General features: G+C 47.1%; 1 protein-coding gene across 2 annotated transcripts in view; it reads right to left on the bottom strand.

Moving 5' to 3' along the window:
* Tgfa (transforming growth factor alpha) overlaps positions 1-24,531 on the bottom strand; it is an 80,707-nt gene extending 56,176 nt beyond the window's left edge. Inside the window, exon 1 of one of the 2 annotated variants that reach the window (XM_030255312.1) lies at positions 24,024-24,531. In XM_030255312.1, the coding sequence (XP_030111172.1) occupies positions 24,024-24,063 (40 nt within the window). In that variant the 5' untranslated portion in view covers positions 24,064-24,531. The remainder of the gene's footprint in view (positions 1-24,023) is intronic. The other variant, NM_031199.5, reaches the window with a different exon arrangement.
* Positions 24,532-24,752: the final 221 nt, after the last annotated feature.

The following is a 24,752-nucleotide window of genomic DNA, read 5'->3' as shown; positions in this document are numbered from 1 at the left end:
TGCTGGCTGGAGTCCCCAGTTGCTGAGTCACCAACAAGATTTCCTAGGGCCGAGCTGGGAAATGGCAAAGACACTGTACCAAGATGAGTGCTCCAGAAACCAGTACCAGCTGACTGTCGGTTCAGGCCTTAAGGTGTCTCCGGAAGAGATCCTAGAAGGATGAAGAATAGCATGGGGGAGTGGGCCAGACACAAGGTAGGGGCTCAAGTGGCCAAAGTTATAGTACCAACCATGTAGCCCAGGGCCTCGGAGCCTGAAACAGGCAGAGAATGAGGCAGGAGAGAAAGACAGGAAAAATAATAGGGACCTGTGAAGGGAAAGGAGCCCCTTACTCCAGAGCCAGGAGCTTCCGGCCAGGTGGGAAGCACAATGGCCAACATCTACTGGGAAGGTTTAAAACATAAGTAAATAAAGTAATAAGCCAGACTTAAGGCCTGAACATGTATGACTTTGGGCAGGGCCTATTACTCTTCTATTTTCTGGGAATCTCAAAAGAGACATTTATTTACAATGGCGATAGTCTACCTTCCTATAGCCCTGTGATCTAGACTTTTTCTAGTGATAGCCTACCTTTCTATAACCCTGTGATCTAGACTTCCCTTTCTCAAGTGTGATCTTGTCTTCGGGAACCACTGGTGACCTCACTCTGGTTCCTTCGCCATCCTTTGAAGATAACAACTTCTAAACCACCCAAATCCTTCCTATGACTACTGTAAAAAACAATGAAGGGGGCTGACTTTCAGAGAAACCCATACACTCATTCTCTGACGTGTTTTATTTTGTGATATGTCTTAACCATATTGCTTTAAAATCTATATTTTGAAATACCTTTGAAAACATCAGTCCTGCTTCATCCTGCCTCACCCAGAAATTCTTTCCATTGCCAAAGCCAAGGATCTGGCTTTACCTGAATTGAAAAATGAAGGGACTCTTTCGGGCTGCTGCTGTGACAGTGACAGTTCTTATGTCCTTGCTACTACAGAGAGAGTACACTTGCTGCCAGCAGAGCTGGAAGCCATTGCTAGTCTGTGAGGCCCACAGAGATGGTATGAGTCCTTTCCCCACTTGTGTGACCCACTGGGACATCTCAGTCTTCCTGGCCTGTGGCAGTCCAAATCATCCTTGGAGCCTAACACTGACCAACACAGTTAGCCTATTGGTAGCCTCGTGCTAGCTGGGCATATTCCCTTCTTGGTGGCTAGCCCACATGCAGATATGTCACCTGGCCAGGGGCTTAGAAGTTCTCAGGAGTGTGCAAACAGTCCCTGAACTCTGCTCCATTTCCCAAGTGAGTGGTGACAACTCCCCAAGGCTCAGGACACCCAGGCACCACCCTGCGGAAGGAGTTTCTCAGGCCAACACAGATGCAAATGTAACTTGGCAGGATTAATGTCAATGCAGTATTAGCCTGGGTATGAAAGCAACTGGGAGGAAGGGATAAAAGCATGGTCATAGAGAGGAAGAAGCAATGCCTAGGTCACCAGCTAGCTCAGTGGGTCCATTTAACACTGCAGACGGACAGGGTCCCAAGTGAGAGGCAGGAGTGACCCAGAGAGAAAAGGGAAAGAGCAGGTGAGAAAAGCCCAGGGCTGGAAGGAAGAAGGGTGTGCATGAGTGTGTGTGTGTGTGTGTGTGTGTGTGTGTGTGTGCATGAGTGTGTGTGTGTGTGCATGAGTGTGTGTGTGTGTGTGCATGAGTGTGTGTGTGTGTGCATGAGTGTGTGTGTGTGTGTGTGTGTGTGTGTGTGGCTTGCTGCCTTTTACCAGGACGCCCTAACCAGCAACCCCCTCCCCTTCCTGCCAGGGCTTCTTCCCACTGGCAGTGCACCCTTGCATGGTCATCTCAACCCCACAGGGGTTTCATTACTGTACCAATGACAGAGGCCACTCTTGGTACTCAGTGGGTAGGCCAGGGATATTAAATTTCCAAAATGCATGGGGCTTTCCTCCTCTTAGGATACAGTTGGAGCTTCTAGCTAAGATACTCTAGACCCCAAAGGGGAAAATTTCTTCACCCCAGGCCAGTCAGCCCCCAACTGTGCCTGAGCAGTAGCAGCCAACAGGGAGGGGAAAGGAACTAGGGACAGTCACATAGCTGACAAGTCCTTCATCAGAGACTGGCAAATGGTCTTCCAGAGGCTAGACTGGCACTATGGAAAGCCTGCCCTGGAGGGTGTGGGGTGCTCTTATTCCAGCTAACTCTGATCCCATCCCATGTCCGTCTATCTGCATTTGTTGGTCTGTTTTTATTTGTTTGTTTGTTTGTTTTTTCCATGAACCAGAGGCATCTCAGTTGAACAGCACAAAGCCTGCCTGGATAGTATGGAGGTTGACCTGCCACGAACAAAGGCCATTCTGGAGTGCTATCCCTCAGCATCTTGAGGGACAGAGCATTCTACTCTCCTGGTCCACAGCTTAGCTTGGGGGCCCCTGATGTATTTTCCTCAGGCTACTTGGGTTGTCATGTCTCCAGGTCTCATTGCTGGGCCCTGAAGACACTGGTAGGGAGTTGGTCACGCTGCCCACTCAGCTTGGGGCAGACGACCATGTGATTTTTGTTAATGTCAGTTTAGAATATCAAGAAAGAAAGAAAGAAAGAAAGAAAGAAAGAAAGAAAGAAAGAAAGAAAGAAAGGAAGGAAGCAAGCCAGCCAGCCAGAGCTACAGTTAGAATCCTCATGTTTTTGGAAGACATCGTGGAAGATGGGGTGGGAGCACCCTGCCCGCCCTCCATCGTCTCCACAGTCACCCCCTCAGCTTCTGTTGGGAAAGAGCAGAGAGAAGGAGGAAAGGGAAATCAAATATTTGCTGCTGGGCTGATTGCAGTCTCACGATAGCAGGGAGCTCATAGCAGCAAGGAGGGAAGGAGACAGGACTCTATGTTGAAACCCCAGAGGAGGGTGCCATGGGACAAGGGTATTGGATCATCCCTATTCAGGGCACTATCAAGTCCAGCCTAAGCCAGACCTCATTTCAGAGAAGCTGATGAGGTGAGGGCACTTCAAGCTTGGGTAACCGAGTCCTGCTAGGGGCTCAAGCCATATGCCACCCTTGCTGTGTATCAAAGAGTGGAAAATGCACCTTACTCAGAGTGTCTATAGATGCTGTCCATTAATTGCCCAAACCTAGACACCACTAAGTTGTCCTTCACAGGTAAATGATAAATGGTGTTATGCTTACAGAATGGGAATTATGTAGCAATGAATAGGTCTCATTCATGTATACATGTACACACACACACACACACACACACACAAATAGATCATGAAGCTACCAAGAGATAGGGGAGAGTCCGAACATCATAAGGTTCCAGAAGTAAAAGAAGCTGGGCTGGAAATGGCTGGGAATTCCCTCTGGGAACTAAAAAAGACACAAGTATGGAGGTCTGAAAAGTGCCATGGTGCCTAAGAAGTTAGGAAAGGGATGGGCAACAGGAGACAGGGTATTTTGAGACCTTGAGCCCATATTGAATGATGCTCTAATGGCAACTGCAATTGTCATTATAAATCTTTCCCAGCCCCTGTAACATATACCACCATGTGTGAACCTTAATGTCACCTAGGGACTTATACCTATATTTAATTGTAGTTAACTTGACAGTGTGGGGGTTGTGGCTAGGTGCCAATTGCTCTATCAGAGGACCTGAGTCTGTTTCTCAGCATCCCCATGAGGCAGCTCGAGGGAAACCAATGCCCTCTTCAGGCCTCTGAGGGCCCTGAAGTTCTGTACACACACACAAATAAAATAGATCGTTAAAGCAGTTTTAGATGAAGACTACTAACTTAGTAATGACATATCAGCATTGGCATGTCAACTGTAGCAGATATATCAGCCAATGAGAGGTCCTGGTAGCAGGAAAGACAGAGCATGTGGGAGCTCTGGGATTCTTGATCCATTTCTCTTTAAACTCAAAACTGCTCTAAATAATAACCTATTCAGTTAGAAACCAGACCAACAAAAACACCCATTTTGATGAAAGGCATTCCCCTGTCCTAATTGCCTAGTTGCTCTAATGTCCTACCTTCAGGCAAAATGTCCCCTTTCCAAGAAGGCTACATCCTGAACAGTTTGGGTTGGGCTTTTCCATACATGCAGAGACTCTACTGAGCTTCAGGGGAGATCCACAGGCATCTTGGTCCATTGGCTCCCTGACTATGAAGGTGGAGACAGACTAGCCTGAGCTAGGCTTAGATTCCACTTGGCATCCAACAATGAATAGTGAGCAAGGCTTGGCCACCTCCTGTCGGTTCCGGGCCATTTTGGAGCCTGTGTTCAGCAAACTGCTGCTGTGGGGGATCCTGGGCAACACACAATGGCCAGCTTCAGCTGGTGACTCATCTCCACTGGCAAGACCACCTATCCCCACCCTTGATCTTAATCACAGAACGTGTCTGAAGAGAGGAAGGGAACAGAGGAAAACCCCAATCTCTAGGAACAGAGGACACAGAAAAGGCATCAGAGAGGATGGAGAAATAAGGGCAGATCTGTGTGCAAGGAGTTTTTCAGAGAAGCATTCCAGTGTGGAGGCTGACAGGCGCAGCCAGGCATCCTAGCAGCCTTGGACACACCAAGATAATCTAGCATCCTGGTCCAGGGCCACAAGTATTGTTCCTACTGCACAGTGGCAGATGCTAGAGACATTCCTTCTTAGGACCTGGCCAATGCTTTTATATTGGTTGTCATCACACCATGACAGGGAACAGTGGCTAGTTATCCTCTTGGTCTTCCAGGTATATGGGAGAGGGGCTCCTGATTGGGCACTACACACAACCTTCATCACAATATGAACCATAGCCATGGAGACTTTTGCTACTTTCTCTGCCCTCTGAGATCCCCAGGGACACCCAGGCCAGGTTCCCTCTGGAAGAAGATACCAGCCCAAAGGCCTTTTGGAAGCTCACCCAGGGTATCATCCTGCAACCTCAGCACCACCAGGGGTTGGCACCCAAGACTCAGATGGGAGACACAGCAAATAAGCTCAATCAGCAGCAAACCCACAGACTCAAAGACTGCACTCTGCTCTGTGTGTCCCTGTGCTAAAGACACTGGCTCGGAAGCAGCCTCTAGGTCCATGGGGACCAGTGCAGGTCTCTAGTTCCTTCCATCTCCTGTGACATTTTCATATGGAGAGAACTGGACAGACAGCTGTCCCCACTGATGGATTGTTACAAGCCTTCAAAGGAAAGGAGTCCTTCCCTCTAGAAATGGTAAAGCCCAGAGTTCTTTCTGGTAAGAGGTCATCCTCCCTAAGTTTGATTTGGTCAGCATTTAATTACAGCAACCAAGAAATAAACAAGAAAGACATGAAAGATAAGAAAGCATAAGTAAGAATACTTCCAGGATTAGGAAATACATCATTTTTCTCATTCTATGAAAAATGGGTCAACATCTTGAGCAATGATACACATAGGTTACATATGTAGAGATACCTCCCTGCTAGATCCCCAGCAGGCATTACTAATCAAGCACAGAATTCCCATTGAATTCAACTACAGCTCCCAGAGCTTTCTAAGCAGTCACTTCCAAGAGATTATAGTTGGCCTAGAAGATGAAACTGTTTCCTGGGTGTGCTAAGGCAATAAGTATCTTCTGCTGTGCTGGTATGGGAGTCAGAGATGGACGGGGAAGGAAAGAGGAAGATGGAGAAAGCCTCTGGGGTAAATGCTGGCCAATTGTGCAGGATTACCATGAAAGTTGAGCACAGAAACAGAAGGGAAGTCGCTTGTCCCTCATACCCTCAGACAGACTGGATCACCCAGATACCTGTCAATATAACTGCAAACTGGAAGAGGATTCTTCTAACCCCGCCCTGACACAGGAGCTGCTGGGGCCAAATATCGATAGTGATTCATGCAGATTTCCTCATCTCCCCCAAGCAAAGGTTTTTATAGAACGAGATTTTTCAGAAAACTCTTGACATCTCTGAAAATAGCTCCTCAGGTGACAATCAGCAGAGGTGCAGCAGCACCTGAGATATTTGTGCACAGAACTGAGACAGCCATGAGAAAGGAGAGCAGCAGCGGTGCTCTGTGCTTTTAAATGATCTTTTTGGAGTCTAAGCATGCTTTTCCACAAAAAAAGCAAACAACCTTATCTTCAAGGCCATTTGTCCACTTTTGGTCTACTCTCAGCTGAGTCAGAGGTCACCATGGCCCCAGAAAGCATCTTTGGCTAGGCTGTTCCCAGCCTCTCTCTCTCTCTCTCTCTCTCTCTCTCTCTCTCTCTCTCTGTGTGTGTGTGTGTGTGTGTGTGTGTGTGTGTGTGTGTGATTGGTAACACCATAGACGAGTACCAGTCTGGTCAAGATGGGATGAACCACCATTTAGATACCAGTCCCACTCACAAGCACAAGCCATGTCCTCCTTGTGTGAGGAAGTACACACAAGGGAAGACACACATCACATCATATATGTGGGATGAGAAATGAGCCCCCACATGACTGCAGTCCAGTTCTCAAGGCTGAGGGTCAGATAAACAGCCTGTCCTTGGAGAGTCCTTCTCTATCCTTGGCCTACAGACGATGTCTGGCTGCAGACTGCTCTCTGGCCTCTTGGTCATTCTCCACAGAGGACAAGAGCCAGCAGGGAAGCTGTGTTCTTGGTCTTTCAAGTACCTCAGCTATGAAGCTGGTGGCTTTCCTCCCTGTTGGAAGTGAGGTTTATTTTGTCCTGCCTTCTTCCTGTCTTAGCAGTTGCCAACCCCGTGCTGTTTGGGTTCAAAAGTACAGGCTGAAATGACAGAGGGCTTCAAGTGATGGGAGCTGTTCTATTCCCAAGAATCAAGCCTCTTCCTCCTTCCAGGAAGATGTACAGGAAGAAGTGACAGGGGAGTGGGTCATAGAGAAAGTCAGAGACCCTAATAAAGACCACAGATGTTGACAGAGATATGGGGCAAACCTGCAGAGACGGAGGCATGGGGGTGACCTCTGCTCTGTCAGAGCGGCATCTTAGAAGGAGCTATTCTCTGTGTGCACAGCCACCAGAGGCTGGTGTCCTCTCCTGACAATGGCTCCTCTTTCCTGCTGAACCAGCAGAGTGTCCTCTGTCCACAGCACCAGCAAACCAACTTCTTACCCCTGCAGTAGACACAGCCTACCTTAAGCAAATGACTATCTTAAAGAGAGATTGTTCTGGAAAATGACTCTCTGGTAAGGCCCTTTAAATTTGATCTAGATCTTTCCTTTTATGAGATGGAAGGTCTTACTATGTAACCCAGGTTAGCCTTAAACTCACAGAGCTCCCATCTTGGCCTCCTCAGAATTATAAAATGTTTAAGATTCCAATCTTAAAGGTTTCTTTACTTATTTATTAACATGTATGTGTATGCCCAAGTGCCTGTATGTACATAATTACTGGCATGTTTTTATTATTTCCCTATAGATAAATCTCCAGAAATGGATTACTAGGCCCAAAGATCAATACTTTTAAAAATTAAATTATTTATTTTTATTATTTTAAAATTTGGTGTGTGTGTGTGTGTGTGTGTGTGTGTGTGTGTATCTGTGTATTGGTGTGTGCATGTGAGTGCACTGCCTGTGGAAATCAGAAGAGGGCATCAGATCTCCTGCAGCTGGAGTCACAGGGTATTATAAGCCACCTGCCGGGGGTGCCTAGAAATCTGAATATCCACACCTGCTCTTAGCCGCTGAGCCATCTCTCCCATCCCAAGAACCAGGTTTCTTAAAACCTCCATTTTTTTTCCAGGCACTCAGTCACTCACTGTGAAGAGGTCCATCCTCTTCCTGATTTTCCAACGTGGAAAAAAAACCCAAAGACAAAAACAAAAATCCCTGAGCAGATTTAACAAACATTTGTAGGGCTCCCATATGCAGCACTGACCTGCCTCAGATCCTGCCGTTGTCTGTCTACTCGGATATGTAAAGATGTCAAAAGAAAAGAAAGAAAGGAAAGAAAAAGGCTCCAGCTGGACTAGGCTCCCAGGGAGGCGTGAGCAGCACGTGTTCCTTTGTTCTCATTGCTGCTCAAGTCAACAGCAGGGCCTGTGCTTTTGCTGGGCACATGGAGTCGCTGGGCTTGGGGGTGAAGGGTCTGAAAGAAAGGCAGACACTAGCAAAGCTGCTAATACTGGCTCTATCTTTAGTGGGACTGTGAAGAACTGCAAGTGTTCATGTGAAGGTGTTAAAGTCGCTTCTGGCTTCCGCTATGGTTGACTAAAGGCATAGGGGTTGGGCAAGGAGAGGGGTAAGGGGTGGGGGTAGGGTGGTGGCGGCAGATTGTATAAGCCGATGAATCCAAGCAAACCTCTTTTGAAAAATTCAGGGTAGAACGATGAACAGGATCCTACTAACAAATTTACTCCAAGTTTCCTCTGCACAATACACACTTCAAATGGAAACTCAGGTGAGCATCTGTCATCTGAGCCTGAACTCCACACACAAGGAGGAGAAAGCCCCCCGCTGTGCTTGTGGATAGTATTATTCACCTGCCTTGAGCAGCAGCAGCAGCAGCAGCAGCCACCCCCAACGCCACTGCCACCGCCACCGCCTTTGTAGCTAGCATGGTGACCCACAGGGATGTTCTGCATGGCTGCAAATGCAGGCAATGGCAGTCAGAAAGTCTGACAACACAGACCAAAGTCAGCCAAACAATGGCCTCTCATGATCAACACCTTACATATGGCCAGGGGGTTGACCCCCACAGGCCCCATGGCAGATCCTCAGCCCTTACAGCCTTCAGTGCACTCCATGACAAAGTCTCAGCCTTCATAGCCTTCAGTGTCTAGCACCTCAGCCTGCCTGGCCCTCTGTAACTTGATGCAGACAACGGGGAAACAGTGGGTCGGGGACAGAACAGCACACAATGGCTCTTGATACACATCCTGGTTCTGGCACTTGCTGGTTACAGTAGCTTGAGAAAATTTCCTATTTTGTGTGTGTGTGTACGTGTGTACATGTGTGTGTGTACATGAGTGTGTGTGTGTGTGTGTGTGTGCATGAGTGTGTGTCTACATGCATGTGTGTGTATGAGTGTGTGTATGTATGTGTGTGTGCACGTGTATGTGTGGATGTGTATGCATGTGTGGGTGTGCATGTGTGTGTGTGCGTGCCTCAGTTTCCTCATCCATGAAATTGGGAGAATTTCCATGTCTCACAGAACTGCTAGGTCAGGCCAGTGGGTTTTGTATAACAGGTAAAGCACTTTGAGGACTTAATGAATGCCAGTCCCTTCTAAGGGCAGGTTGTTGTCTCAGTACTCTTACAGCACTCCTCTGGACCCAATTCTATACCGTATGTCCTTTTGTAAAAGCCCCTGTATTCATATACACCTTTTTTTTTTTTTTTTTTTTTTTTTTTTGCAAGAATCCTCGTGGCTGGAAGCCAGGGCTAGGTCATCGTTCTCTTTGCAGTATCACCGAGCTCAGCCCAACACATAGTTATCTGCCAACTGCAGTGATAGCCCACGAGATGCCTCCCTTGCTTTATGCTGAACAACTTTATGTTTGTGATCATGCCGCTGGCTCTATAATACACTGTGGCTGAAACAGCTATGTTGGGTAAATTAAATACCAAGTGGCACATTTGCATTGGGTCACAGAAATCACGGAGTCTGCTTGATCACGTAGATGCATCCCACCTGGAGGGGAGCCGGGAGAGCTCGTTGCTCCCCTTTAATCCAAAGTCCAGAAAATCCAATTTAGTTGAAAGGGCTGTTTTGTTTATTTCCTCTCGTCGCACACTATGAGAAAGAGGCTGTTCACAGGAAACCAGGCTCACGTTACATAATGAGTTGAGGTTGTTTTCCTAAGGGTGCGTCTCTGAGCTTTCAAGTGGCTCACTCGTGCAGAACTGGTCCGTTGTCCCACAACCTTAGCCTGAATAGAGCCTCAGTCCAGGAAGCTGGAATAAATCATTTTACCCTCTTTTTTTCTTTCTTTTTCCACAAAGAACATAAAAATATAATAGAGGAGAGGGAGTTGGACTCACTGCCCCCCACCCCCAACGTGGCCGTGGAGACGTGCATCATGGGTAGGACTCAGCGCGGATAAACCCTGAAACAGCTCCCCAAGCATTCCAAGAATGAAATGTGTGCCTTCCAGCAGTGTCAGAGTCCATGTACCAGAACTTAGTGACTGAAAGGAGAAGTGGAAGTCTCTGTGTCAGCTGGACATTTTGAAGATCCTAGACCAGAAACCAACAAAGACAATGTTGATCTAAAAATATTACCAGTCAGCCTGGAGATGGAGCTCTGTTGACAGAGCACTTGCCTAACAAGGGTGAACCCTTGACTTTGTTCCCAGTTCTGAATAAACCAGTTGTGGTGGTGTACACTGTAATCCCTGCGTTTGAGAGGGAGATGGAGGCAGGAGGATCAGAAGTTCAAGTCCAGCCCCAGCTACATAACAAAATCAGTGCTAGCCGGGCTACATGAGACATTGTCTCAAAAAAATTTACCATCAATCACTTGCTATAACAAACTTCTGTAGATGATTCTAAAAACAAGGGCCAAATATTTCTCAGACCCACGTGGAGCATCCAGCAGGATGCAGCACAACCTGAGACACTAAATACAACCAATGGAAAGGAATGGCGATCATGCAGTGTATGCTTTTAGATCACAACCCAGTGCAATCAGAAACCAACATAAGGCAAACGACTAGGGACTGGAGAGGTGGCTCAGTGGTCAGGAGTGCTTGCTGCTCTTGCAGAGGACCTGAGTTCAGCTCCAATCACCAATAACTTTAGGCCCAGAAGATCCCACACCTTTGAGCTCTGTGGGTAGTGCACTCGAGTGCATATACTACCCCCCCCATATACACATAATTTAAAAATGATAAAAAGTGTTTGAGAAATAGCTGGAAATCCCCAAAGTCCTAGAGAGTGGACATGTTCCTAAAGGAAGCATGGATCAAAGCAGTAACTCTGAGAAGAGCTAAGCACATCTTGAAGCAAGTGAAGATTTGGCTCCCTGAAGCTTGTAGCATGCAGGGAAGCAGCACCCACAGGGAGAACTGTGGTACTGACTGCAGACCCCACACAGGAGGACGAGAGTGGGCCCTACAGGCTTTCATCTCATGAAAGAAAGGATGAGGAGAGGGGATGGGAGGGAGAGACACAAAATCCCAAATGAGCAGAAGAATCATAACTTTGTTTTGGTTAGTATTTCCCTCTAGGTGTCTGAAAATTAGTCACTCATGTAGGATGAGATAGCTCCAAAATTTTGGCCAGCACCAAAATTGAAAGAGTTGAAGCCCATGTCTGTCCCCTGAGTCCTGTAACCCCGCTGGTGCTGAAGATGACAATTTTTCTGAAGTCTTGTTTTAACCTAAAAACCAACTTTAGTGTTTTCAGTCTTGTTCGTCTTTCACTGATGCGTCTGAATTTGCTTTAACATAGAAAACAGTGTCATAATTTAAGCTGCTTATGTTCCCTCTGAATGCCTAATTTAATCCATGTTCCAGCGAGATGTACCAGGTTGAGCTAAGGTTCCAAGTATGCCAGGGCAGATGTCACATGCTCTCAGCTGAGGGGAAAACGAAAAGGAGGACAGTTTCAGTTCTCTAGAATGTCCCACAGAGGATGGCAGGTCTGCCACATGGACCCCAATTCCCAGAAAGCTCAACACTGAGAAAGGCTAACAGAAATGATAATAACCAGGTTCCCTTGGTCTTTCAGGGCAACGAGACCCAGTGTCCACCAGACTCTAGCTAAGCAATTGGGTGAAGGGGTTCTCCCCTCTCCAGGAGAAGTATGGAAGCACCCCTCCAGCACCATGGAGCTGGCAGGAGATGGAAGTCTCATCACAAGGGCGAGCAGGGGAGGGCATCCTCTGTGGTACACAGTTACCTTCCAGTTCTCAGTCATGCCCCAGTTCTCAGGAGCAATCATACACTCTAGTCCCTACAAGGGTGGCGCATTACAGCCCCAATCCTTAGAACAAACACCACAGACAGACCCACATCTCCTACGAATGAATTGGCAAAATGGAATTTGAAACCAATAAACGCAGAAGAAATTATCCAGCAGCCAACGAAACAGCGGGGGCATTATTTGACAAAAATGAAAAAAATTTGACTTTGACCTCAAACCCAAACACATTTTCCAAAAGAATGGAGATTCAGACCAACAAACGAAAAAGCTCGAGAGAAAAATGACACGCGGAATTGCTGCAGAAAACCCCTTCATACCCTCAGCTCTAGGCTTTACTGTAGCCGAGAGCACCCAGGAATTACGAGCAGATTCCAGACCCTCATGAACCAAAACAAAGATGATGCCACGAACTCATAAGTCTAAGTACAACACAGACATCTAAAAGCCAAGACAGAAAAAGTACCTAATGGACAGTTTAGAAAACTGTTTACAGGTCAGTAAGGAAATAACCAACCCCGACATAGACATAGGAAAATCAGCTCAGCCATGCTGAAATCCCATGAGAGATGAACGAAAACAGTTTGGTCACGTTTCACGTGGCTTAGAAATGACAGTAATCACCACAGACAACTCTGCCGAGAAGCAGGCACTCGCGCACAGGCAACGGAAAAGCGAATGTGCTCAGCTTTTCTGGGAGCCAGGTTGTCAGATCACATTCAGAGGGGTGACTGTGAATCCGGGGGGCTGGAGAGAGGGCTGAGTAGCTGGGAACACTTTGCTGGACCTGGGCTGGGTTCCAAGTGCCTATCTTAGGTGGCTCACAACTTAACTCCAAGAACTTTCAGGTCTGCATGTCTAAAAGCTTCAAAAACCCAGTGCCCATCAATTAGGGGCAGATAACAAAATGATCAATACGACAGAACACCTAATAGCCACTAGATGGCCGCTTAACTGTATCTGTATATTTGCAGAAGTAGTGTCCATATGTACTGTGAACGACAGATTTTAAAATAGAATCTCCCAGGTATCGTTTTTGATGGACAACAGGTAAATTTACAAATATCTATATTCAGGTCCAGAAAAAGGGCAGGGAGTAAAATGCAGTGAGCCGAGGGCCTCTGGAGAGTCACGTTGGAGTGTTTTTAGATTCCCTTGTTTATGAATTCCTGTTTCGGTTTCCTTTTGGAAAAAGACTCAGCAGGACTTAATGAGGATGGCAGAGGAGAGGTCCTGGCCTGCCCACCTGGGCAGTCACAGCCACAGGGACATGAGTATGGCCTGTACCTTAGCTAGCACCAGGGATGCGTGCATCGAGGGGTTTCCTTTAGAGGGCAGGGGAGCGGAGGTTGAGGCTGAGATAGAGTCCAAATCCAGATGGAGTCTTCATCTGGATGATCTAGGCGTTGACCTCACATCCCTGAAAAAATGATCAGGCTCTAGGCCAGCTTTCATCCCAATGTAGGGACCCATGACTCATCCCCCTAAACCTTAATTATAGCACCCAGGTCTGCAATGTACCAAAACCATCTGTCATTGTTTAAACCTGCTGCGAGGGGTGAGCATAGCCCACAAACAGGCCTGAGAACACTTTCCCACAGTGCAAAACCAGGTCAGAAACTCGTGCCAGCAAGAAGGGTTCAAACCCCAAGCTTGTCAGTGGCAAGGTCAGTGGACAGGTCCTGTTCTGCTACCCCGCGGGCCCAGCTCTGCAGCTCTTTCTTTAAAGCCAACAGAAGTCTTCTAAGTCTCTGTGTCTCTCATCAGTTGTCAAGGCCCAGCAGTGGGAAGGGAGCTGTGTACCACGGCCAGCCTCTCACTCATCAGTGGTGGCAGGTCCTGTGTCATGAATGTGTTCTGAATCCCATGTAGCCAGCTAATCCTCGGAACCTCTCATGGGTACAGTAATGACACAGAAAATGCTTTAGCTTGGGTACAATGACTAACGGCTGGTGAAGACATGGCTATCCTCTTGGTGCCCAGAGAATTGCTGGGTTACCTCATCCAAACTCAAATGAAAGACACTGAAGAACCCAAGCTGAAGACAGGCTCTCACTTCAAGGGTCTAATATTTGTGCCTGGAAGTACTGGATCACAAAAATAAGAGAAATTAAACAAATAAACAAAACTAGCAATAACCTATACCCTACCCCAGGCTGTGCTATGGTGGCATCTAATAGACACAGCAACACTTGGAGTGAATACTAAGCTTTTTAAAGCTTAAGGTGGGACTGAGAAAATGGCTTAGTTAGCAAAGGGATTGCCTTGCAAACACGAAGACTTGAGTTCAATCCCAAACCCCCATGTCAAAACAGCCAGGCATGATAATGCACACCTGTAATTTCAGTCACGGGGAGGTAGAAGCAAGGATTCCTGGGGCTTATTGGCTAGCCAGCCCAGTCTGATCAGTGAGAGAAACCCTGCTTCAAAATACAAAGTGAGGGCTAGAGGGATGGCTCAGTAATGAAGAGGATTCAGTCTTCCAGAGGATCCAGGTTCAGTTTCCAGCATCAAAATGGCAGCCCATACATTTCTGGTAACTCTAGTTCCAGGGGAAGCTGACACCCCTTTCTGGTCCTGACAGGCACTGAACACACGTGGTGCATATACATAAAGGCAGGTGTACACTCATACACATAAAACAAAATTTAAAATAACTAGAAAGAATTCAAGGTAGGTTGGCTCCTGAGAACACCAAAGGTGACCTCTGGCCTCTACATGTAACAGCACATAGACACACAGGCATAAAGCACGCATGTGTTATTTATCAGTCTTTGAAGACATCATCTTGCCAGGCACCCTTCAAGTCAGAGGTAGTAGACTGATAACTCCATTAAGTACTTTGTATAAACAAAATGGTGTTCTACCTGGACTTATGGGAACAGCATCAATGATGAAAATGTCCCTTGAATTTTATTTAATGATTTAAAAGATGTTTCCTCCCCCAATATCATTAAGAGAAACAAATTTTAAAATCTATTTTATTCGGGGGGCCCTGGTGCTCACTTTGTCTTCCTTTGTTAAAGGGCAGTTTCTAAGGAAAACATTAAAATAAAGGACTCTGTAAATCCATCCTAAAGTTTTAGAAACTCCAAGTTGAATAGAGTCTAAACAAAAGTCATAATTGTCAAAACTGACTTAAGAAATAGTGTCTTAGTCAGTGTTCTATTGCTGTGGAGAGGCACCATGACCAAGGCAACTCCTGTAGAAGAAATGGTTTAATTGGAGAATGGTGAGAGGATGCTAATACTCACGGTGTAGGAACAGGAGCTGAGAGCTATATCCTGCTCCATGGTGGTGGTGGTGGGGAGAGGGGGCGGAAAGGGAGAGGGAGAGACTGGCATGGGCTTTTGAAACCTTAAAGCCCACCCCTAACGACACACTTCCTCCCTCCATTAAGACCACACCCCCTAATCCTTGTAATCCTTTCAAACAGTTCCACTCCCTGCTGACTAAGCATTCAAATATACGAGCCTATGGTGGCTATTCTTGTTCTAACTCCCACAAATAAGAACCTAGAAGCAACCAGTGAAGAAGGGCCTGGAGCCACATGGATCCACCATTCACTTTTCTCTTCCATGGGATTGTCTGGTTCTACATCAACCTTCAGCATAAAAACATGGGGTCTTTCCAAAGTTGTTTTATAAAGCATACTTAAAGCTAACGCCAAAACCTGAGTGCACCGGCTGCTTAACTGCAGTTCAGTTGTCAACACACACACACACACACACACACACACACACACACACACACAGAGGCACACACGGCTAGCTCACAATCACCTGTAACTTACAGGTGTCAGGGTATCTGACGCCTTCTTCTGGTCTCTATGGGTACCCACATATATGTCATATGCGAACACTCATACACATACAAATAAAAATACAAATAAATCCTAAAAATCAAATGCAGAGTCACTTCACTTTGAGTGGATCAGACCTAGCAAAATTGACAGAGAGTAACGTAATGCCATACTGATGACAATGCTTATTTCAAGATTTGAAAGATTGTTTTAACATAATTGAATCACGCATCCTAAAAATATTTGAACTTCAGCTCAAATGATCTCTGCTTGCTTTGGAAACCAAGGGGGAAAAAATCTCTTAGTGAGTTATAAAACATGTGTTCTACATGTATACCTAAACATATACAAAGCCAAAAACTTATTCCCATACTTAACTGTTAAACACAGAAACCTATGAAAATATACCCAAGAATATCTACTGTTCTTTAAAACAATGTTGTTTTTCGGGGGCAGAGAGATGGGTTAATGGGGTATTTGCTACCACGCCTGCAAACCTGACTTTGAGTTGCAGGACCCACACAGCGGGAGGAAAACTGACTCCCACAAGTTGTCCTTTAACCTCCACGTTCACAGGTGGTATAACACCTCTAACTTATTCTTGTTACTGTGTGTTTGCATATACTGTAAGTATGGGTATCCAGAGAGACCAGTAGAGGGCGTCAGATCCCCTGACACCACATTCACACTGTATCAGGTGAGCATTAATTAATTAACTAATTAATTAAATGTAACTAAACCTTTTAAATCTTGTTCTTAAAATCCCAGTTGAGTAAAAAGAAGACAACAACAGATAAGAATTCAGCATGGCAGTGGCGGGCTTTATCGTTCAAGAATACATGACCATCTCCTTGAAACACTAAAGAAATCCACCAAAGGCAGTAGGGTTGGCAAAGTCTGTTAGAACATAAACCAGAAGCTCTTATGTGTCACACAGACATCAAGAAGCCCTAAAGAGAACAGTACAAGGTGGGGATGAAGAAGAGTCTTGGAATACGTGACTGGTAAAGGCTTGTGGAGGGAAATGATCGCTCGATTCAAAGTCACTATAAAAATGTTAATACCCATATGCCATACACGGAGGCAACAAATAGCCAGTGAGTGAGTGCATGGGCTGGCCCCACTAAACGGCAAATCTGAGAACTTGGCCGAGATATTTTCCTCCAACAAATGTTTAATCAGTGATGTTCTAGAAGACTAAAGAAAGTGAGCCTCTGGGAATGAGGTGGAAGCAAGGCCAATTTCTGGGAATTTATCTTAAAAAAAAAATCAAAGATGAATCCAGCATTTTCTGTGGAAATATGTCTGTTGTATGGGTTGACTTTCTTGACTTTAATTATTATTTGTTTATGCGTATGTGTGCATTTCTGTATGGGCATGTGCACAGAGGCCAGGAGAGGTGTCAGATTCCCTTGAGCTGGGGTTATAGGGCTGGAATTATTGGTGGCTGTGAGCTGTTTGATGTGTGTGCTGGGAACTGAACTTAGGTCCCTTGTAAGAGCAGCAGATGCCTGAACCACTGAGTCGTCTCTCCAGCTCTGACTTTCTAGACTTCAGACATTACAAATTTCATAAATTTAATATATGCATATTATTAAAAGTTAACCAGTGCCTGAGGATGTACACATGTGGCCCTGAGTCCAATTCTTATTACCACAAAATTTTTCAAAAGACTATTTTAAACCAAGGCACTGCACAGTACATTCAGCCCAGGACCTCACCTTTCAAGTCTGAGCATATTAGAAAAACCCTCATTAAACAGCTGCCTGGTAAATCACTGCCGTGGTGACAAAGCTCTTAAATAGCTCCTGCATCCCAACAGTTCAACAAGCAGCATCTTCAAGGCCGTTCTCTCCCTGCTGTTTACAAGCATTTCTGCAGCACAGGCAGAAAAGCAGGGCAGGGTGCACTCTCAAGTTATGCCCCCTTGTAACTGATTTGACACTATGGCCACAGTGACTTCCAAAAAGTGTCCTATCATTTGATACTCCCAACACAAAACATACAAATTATTTTTAAAGTGAGCGATAGGGGAGTAAAAATTCATTAGGTCAATGTCCTTCAAAGCTGGCTACGTTGTAGTGTGATAATGTGTTTGTGGTGTCTGTGTGTGTATGTGACAGAGAGAGAGAGAGAGAGCGAGAGTGTGTGTCTGTCTCAGCCACTACACATTAGTATATATCACCTGAGAGTCATATCAAAGTGTTTATTATAAACAATCAAGCTACTAAAACAAATAAAAATATCATGAGTCTATTGGGATTCATACACTCTATTAACACTGACCCATACATACTCCTGCGGCGGGCTTGAATGCAGTGTTAATTGTGGTTATATTGTGGTGGTTAAGGTGTGGAAATACCTTTCATAATCCTCTTAATTTTCCAAATATTCCAAACTGGGGAAAAAAACAGGCTTTTGCCATCACAAAGACATGCCAGAATTTTTTATGCATGTGTAAGTGCACATACATGTGTGTGTGCATGTGTGTGTGTGTCCTTCATGTGGCATCATCATGGCCACAACAACAACTTTTAGAAGCCTCTCTGGCTCTCCCTTCCATCTTTTGTGAGTTTGGGGAATTGAACTCAGTTCATCACGTTTTCACAGCAATCCCCTTCACCCACTGATTCATCTCAGTGGCCCCATAATCTAATTTTTAAGACAACAGGAAAACAACATCCCAGAGCAGAGTGGCACTAGGGACATGGGAATTTGCATGCAGCCACCCCGCCCTACCCTTGATTATCAAATAAAGAGCTGTCTGGGATGGATGTTGACAACTGGGCTGGTGTTTGGCAATCGAGGTCTATTTGGAGTGTCCTGGGTAGACATTCCATGAGGTCATGCTGACAGGTATGAGAGGAGGAACATGGAGCCTGAGAACAGCGGAGAAGGGAAGAGACACTGGCCAACAGGATCGGAGGCAGCCTGTCAGGCCGAGGCTCCTGCCATTGGTTTCCCAGGCAGAAAAGGTGAACCATGGGAGACTAAAATCCACAGCCAAGCCCCAGCAGGCTAGAGCAGGCCCATCCAGCCCCTTCTTGAGGAAGCCTTGACTATCTTTGTGTCAGTGAAAGGCCAAAGGCTCAAGTGATGCAAACAGAAAACCTTTTGTGGTGAGAGATTTCCAAGCAATTGAATGCAAAACTGGCCAAGGTAGCACACATCTGTAATCCCAGCTCCCAGAGGCAGAGACAGGAGATGGCCTGTTCCTGGGCTCGACGGAAAGAGCCTATCTCAATCTACACCTCCAAGTGCAGTAGAGGACAGAATTAACTAGACTAGGACATGACTCCATGATTAAAAAGGTTGTTTTATTTTAAGGCTTAAGACAAGCAAACGAGTATTAAGTAGAGCACAGTTTTTTTTTTTTTCTCTTTTTTTAAAAATACTTTTACTTTTATCAGTTTCCCTGCATGTACGTCTGCAAGAGTGTCAGACCTCCTGGAACTGGAGTTACAGACTATTGTGAGCCATCACGTGGATGCTGGGAGTTGAACCTGGGTTCTATGGAAGAGCAGCCAGCACTCTTAACCACTGAGCTATGTCTCCAGCTCCAGTTTTTATTTCTTAAGTCATATTTAATACAACATGTTCATAATGCTTCAAAAGAATTAGCCAGGGTGGTGGCGCTTGCCTCTAACCAAGCAGATGTCTGTGAGTTCAAGGCCACCCAAGTCTATATAGTGAGTTCTACCTTAAAGAGAGAGAGGTGGGGTACCTAGACGTGAGTGTGTGGATGAGGGAGCAGCGTCTGAGTTGCTGCATAGAGGTGACTCTACCAGCCAGATTTGTGGCTCTTCTGATTGTAGGAAAGATTTTTGGATTTGCCATTTGCCATAGGAGACATCACAAGGCTAATCAAGGGTTGGAGAGATGGCTAAGTGGGTAAGAGAGCTCACCACTCTTACAGAGGACCTGAGTTCAGTTTCCAGTACCTACAATGGGTGACTCACAAACACCTGTGACTCCAGCTCCAGGGGATTTGATATCATCTTCTGGCCTCCATGGGTACTGAACTCACGTGTACAAATCTACACGCACACACACACACACACACACACACACACACACGCTTTTAAAATTTTTATAAAACAAGATAACCCAAACCAAAATCCAGTGGAAAAGTCTATCTAGAAAGCCCTTTACTTTACAACAGAATAAAGTTTATATCTTATAACAATATGATCAGAAATATTTGAAAAAGCTATATAGTAAGTCATTTTTGTAATTAACAAGGAAGGTGACACGAGCCAATGACTGCTCTTGCACCCATATGGTGGCTCACACCTCTGTACCTCCAGTTCCAGGAAGATGACACCCTCGAGGCCTCTTTGGGCCCTGTATGGACATGGTATTCAAGCATACATGCAAGCAAAACACCCATACACATAAAAATAAATAAAGATGCAGAAATGGAAAGTGTGAGATGGTTGGTGTTGTAAGCTGAGATTTAATGGCACAGGCTGAAGGCAAAGCAGAACTGTGAAGTCTCAGTAAGGTTCCAGCTCTGCCCTGGCTGCAGCTCAGGCCAGCGCAGCTTTAATGACCACTCCAGAGACAGCAGTCGCACTCACAAGCAGGAGGATGGCTTTGAGGCACAGGGCAGTTGGTTAAGGCTGAAGGTCCCCAAAGCACACGAGGAGCAGGGGTTCTTGAAGAGCCCCTCCAGCCACACAGGTCACACCCGGGAACTTGCTGAGCGTGCAAGCCCCTCCACCTGCGCTCACAAGGCCTCCAGATGGTTCTGACATAAACCTACCGACGCAGAAGATGTTAGTAAGGTTTTTAGTGTGGGATGACCCAGTGCCTGCCTGCTTTAGAGGGCAGTGTGGTGACTAGAGCCTTGTTCCAAACACATATTGCGAAGGTCCTTGGAGATCGGGCCAATGGAAAAGTCATCTGTTTGTCATGTGTTACCATAGTAACAATAGCGCAAAGCATCATTTACTCCTATAAGAAAAGTCTCCCTTGCAAGAGACATTACTTAGAGAAAGATCACCTTGTCCTGAGGAGACCAAGTGTTGGAAGAACAAATAGGGTCAGCATGCTTGCCAACGTCTATCTACACCTCTCCAGTCCTCGATCCTGGTGAGCACGCCCTAACTGCCCGTTATGGAAGGCATGAGTCCTCCTCAGGCGGACAGTGGACGTCTGAAAGATGACATTTCCACATAATGAAGAACGCCCCTAAAACACCTTAACATGAATCTAAAACAAAGACCGCCTCTCTGTCCATGACAGCCTTCCCCGAGGTCTATAGGCAGTCTGAATCTATGGGAAGTGCTAGCAAAACAAGCCCATCTCTGCCACCAAAATCAATTTTATTTTCAGTATAGTTTTTTTTTTCCCCCTTTGCAGTGGTAGGGCTTTGTGCAAGCCAGGTAAATGGCTTTACCTTGGAGCTATACCTCCCCCCAGCCTAATTATCTTTATAGTTTGTAAATCTGTTGACCACCTCATCTGATGTCCTAACAGCAGGGAGGTGGTGGCTCTATTATTCCCACTTTACAGAAGAAAAAACAACTGCTCACTCAGTACTATAGAGCAGGCATCCATGCTTGACATAAAGACGGTATGCAATGTGCGGAAGAATGCCTAGCGTTGCTTGACTTTGTTGTCTGCCAGGTGACACTGACTAGAAGTCACTCAGGTAGGGTTTCTGGCAGGGACAGGGCGAGGAGCTTGAGGCTCAGCTGGTGATCTGTGGGTCATAGAACCCACAAAACCTGCCGTGACATCTAGAATCCTCTTGAGCTCCGACTACCAACAACAAAGGGAGGGGTAGCATTAAGGTTAATTAAGCTCTGACTACATACCAGACATTAATCTGCAGGAATCAAGTCTATCCAATAGTCCTCTCAACATACCCATTTCACAGACAAGAACAGGGCACAGAAAGGTAATCTAACTCCAGTAACTTAACCTCTTGTTCCTTTGGCACAGAGGAGGTTCCAAGTACCAGAGAACCCCGCCTGGAGTGGCAGCCATCACAGGAACCTGGGTCGTGTTTCCAAAGTTGGCATTTGGGCCACGTTTCCCACCCTGTCCCTCAGAACAGGAATAAGTGTTGGGATTCAGTTCTAAGCTTCCACTGACAATATTAACAGCCAGGTCTCGCTTAGACCAGCCTAGGGCTTTTTAGACTGTGTTTATCGATGTAACACTGGCTGATTTGCCCGGAGCTGTCTAAGAAAAATCAGAGGCAAAGAGCTTCAGAGGAAATACCGCAAATTAAAGGCACGTGGGAGGCAGCCGTTTGAGTAAAGGCACACACCTAGCAGCTGTGATTTGTCTTTTAAAGAGTATTGAATAAAACAGAATCCTCACGGCTGTGAAGTCATCCCCTCCCCCATTTTAAACTACTCTTTAGTACAAGCCAGCTCTTAGAGATTGGTCAATCTTATAGCTCTCTCTCTCTCTCTCTCTCTCTCTCTCTCTCTCTCTCTCTCTCTCTCTCTCTCTTTCTCTCTCTCTCTCTCTCTCTCCTTTCCCTCAAGGAAGGGAACAGAGAACAAGCTGGCTAGAGCACTCAGGCAAGGAGAAAATTACAGTGTGACAGCGTGGGGTCTGCTTCGAGTTAAAGGGACTGGGGGAGCACAGCTGTCAACAGCAGCCTGGAGGAATCACTTCTGCTCTCATTTTCACTGAATTAAACCACCTCGCCATCAGAGAGCTCAACCACAAGAAATCCAACAGTCGGGTTTTTTTTGTTTTTTTTTTCCACAGTCAGTCCTCCAAACCACATCCCCAACCCCAGAGATGGGACTAATATGTTGACCACAAGTGAAGTGCCTTCCACATTTGCACTCCTTGGTCTTTAATAAGGTTGGCCCTCCTAGGACAGTGGCTCTTTGCACCGTTCTTTCTTCGTCTGTTAAATGGGAACAGGATGGCTCCTTCATGAAGTGAGCGTGCAAGCCAAGTGGGTGAACGAACTGGAGCCGCTTGGTCACACCACACAAGCATCCGCAGGGTTCTACTTGGTAATACTATTCTGAGGGGAGGTGCGGGGAGGGAAAGAAACATTTGGATGGGGAATAACCTGCAGGCTTCCCACCGGCTGCGAATTTCACAGCTTTAAATTATGAAGCTTTCATATATGAAGTGAAAGCCGACCATAGAATACACCCAAAAGGCAGCTCTAACAATAAGTGAGGAAATCTGCCCATAACTCACTTCAGGTGAGGGCAAAGCTGGGAACATCTCAACGTGTCCCCTCCTGCAGCAGAAGGAGCCTTTTTAATGCAGGATTGCCAGAGAACTGTGGATGCTTCCTCACTGTGACAGGCTGCTACTCTGGGCACATTTTAGGGAGGGGAGTTATAAACACCTTCTGGGGTCTATTGTCAATAGCGGGGGGTGGGGGGGGTGGGGGACGATTGCAAACATCTTACTTTCTAAGGCTTTAATTATTAATAGTTAATTAGAACCAGGTTCTCAGTTTCAAACTCGCTATATATGGCTGAGGGTAGTAGTATGATTCTATTGTTTCTACCTTCTGAGCACTGGGGTCACGAGCCCGGCGGGGAATCCTACCCAGGGTTTGGTGCCTGAAATACTCTGGCCACTGACTTACAGCTTCAGCCCTCTTACAGGGTTTTAAATGCTGAAAACATCAGACAGAAAGATTCACAAGGCGGCAGCAGTGACTGGGACACCCGGGTACTTCAGTCCACTCTGTCAAACAGACTCTGCACCAGGTAGCTGAGAGTAGCAACACACACTTGCGAGCTTCGAGCTTCGCAGCGGCCGTTCCTCCCACCACCCAGACACCAGGGGATTAGAGGGGGACGATTGTCCCCTCCCCCACTCGCGTTTATGTCCAAGAACCAACTCTGAGGAAACTGGTTATACTCAGGTGTTACTCCCGCCTCCTCTGACAGGGACACCAAGACTCCCATGTAAGCTCATTAACAGGACAATTAATCCGCACCAAAAAAAAAATTAAAAAATTAAAAGAAAATAAAATCACAAACCCACCCAACACCTAGGAGAGCTTCAAGTCGAAGGCTAAGGGTACGGATGCGCAACGCATGCTCCCGCCCCCAGGGACTCGAAAGGGGCTCAGGCCAGGGCCACCTAGGGGTCGCACTGGGACAACCTGCGCTTAGGCGGCTTTGAAGAAGCCCGGCTCGGCGACCAGCAGGTAGGCAGGAGGGCGTGGGCACCGGCGAGCCGACGACGCGCAGAGTAAAGTTCAGGCCGGATCTCACCTCCCGGCGGCCACCTCGCTAAGACTGTCCCCCACTTCACAGTTCTTGGTGACTCCCGGTGGCTCGCACGCTCCCACCCACTCCAAACACCCGCCTCTCTTCTGTTCTCCCAAGCGGACTCAAGAGAAACGCAGAGATCAGGCTGGAGCGGCCCGGGAACATCGGGTGTTGCCTACATACCCAGCGCTAGCAGAGCGAGCTGTCCGGTCGCGGGGACCATCTTCCGAGCGCAGGGTGCTGCAGCCACCGCGCTCCCTGCGGTTGGCGAGTAGCCGCGCGCCGCCGCGGTGTGCGCGGGGGAAAAAGGCGCAGGCGACAGGGCCGGCCCCCCGGCGCGCGGGCGGAGGGACGACCGCGCCTCCCGGTGGCACTGGCCGGCGCGCTGCCCGCGGCGGAAACGGGAAAGAGGTGGAGGTTCCCGCCACCTCTCTGCCTTAGGCGACCGGGGAGAGGCGGACCACCCTCCCGCGATGGGGCGCCCCCGAAGGCGCAGGGGTGGGGACTGGAAGCCGGGGGCGGGGACCTGCGCCCCGATCGCGACAGCCAGTCACCACCCTGGGCCAAGGGCCAGGCAGGAAGCGCCTGGCTTCAGACACCTCCCTGCAGTGCTTGCGCCCAGGGTCGCCGCCCGAGTCCCCTGCGTAGTAGCCGCGTCCAGGCTGTAGGCGGCGGAGCGGAGTCGCTCAGGATCCAGTCACCTGTGCTAGGGGCTTCTCCAAGACACGCTTGAGCAGGAGACTGGAGACCCAGGAGCTTGGCCAGTTACCTGGCAAGGTCTGACTCAAGAAAAGCGCTCTCTTCATAGTCAGCCAAACACTCATTAAAGTCGAATTTCCACCTGTGTCCCCATCCTTGCTGGCCCCACTCTGAGTCTCCAGATACATTGTGAAGATCAGGGAATCTCTGTGT

Source organism: Mus musculus, chromosome 6 (assembly GCF_000001635.26).
Source record: "Mus musculus strain C57BL/6J chromosome 6, GRCm38.p6 C57BL/6J".
Taxonomy (NCBI): domain Eukaryota; kingdom Metazoa; phylum Chordata; class Mammalia; order Rodentia; family Muridae; genus Mus; species Mus musculus.
This window is presented reverse-complemented; position numbering and strand designations above follow the sequence as displayed.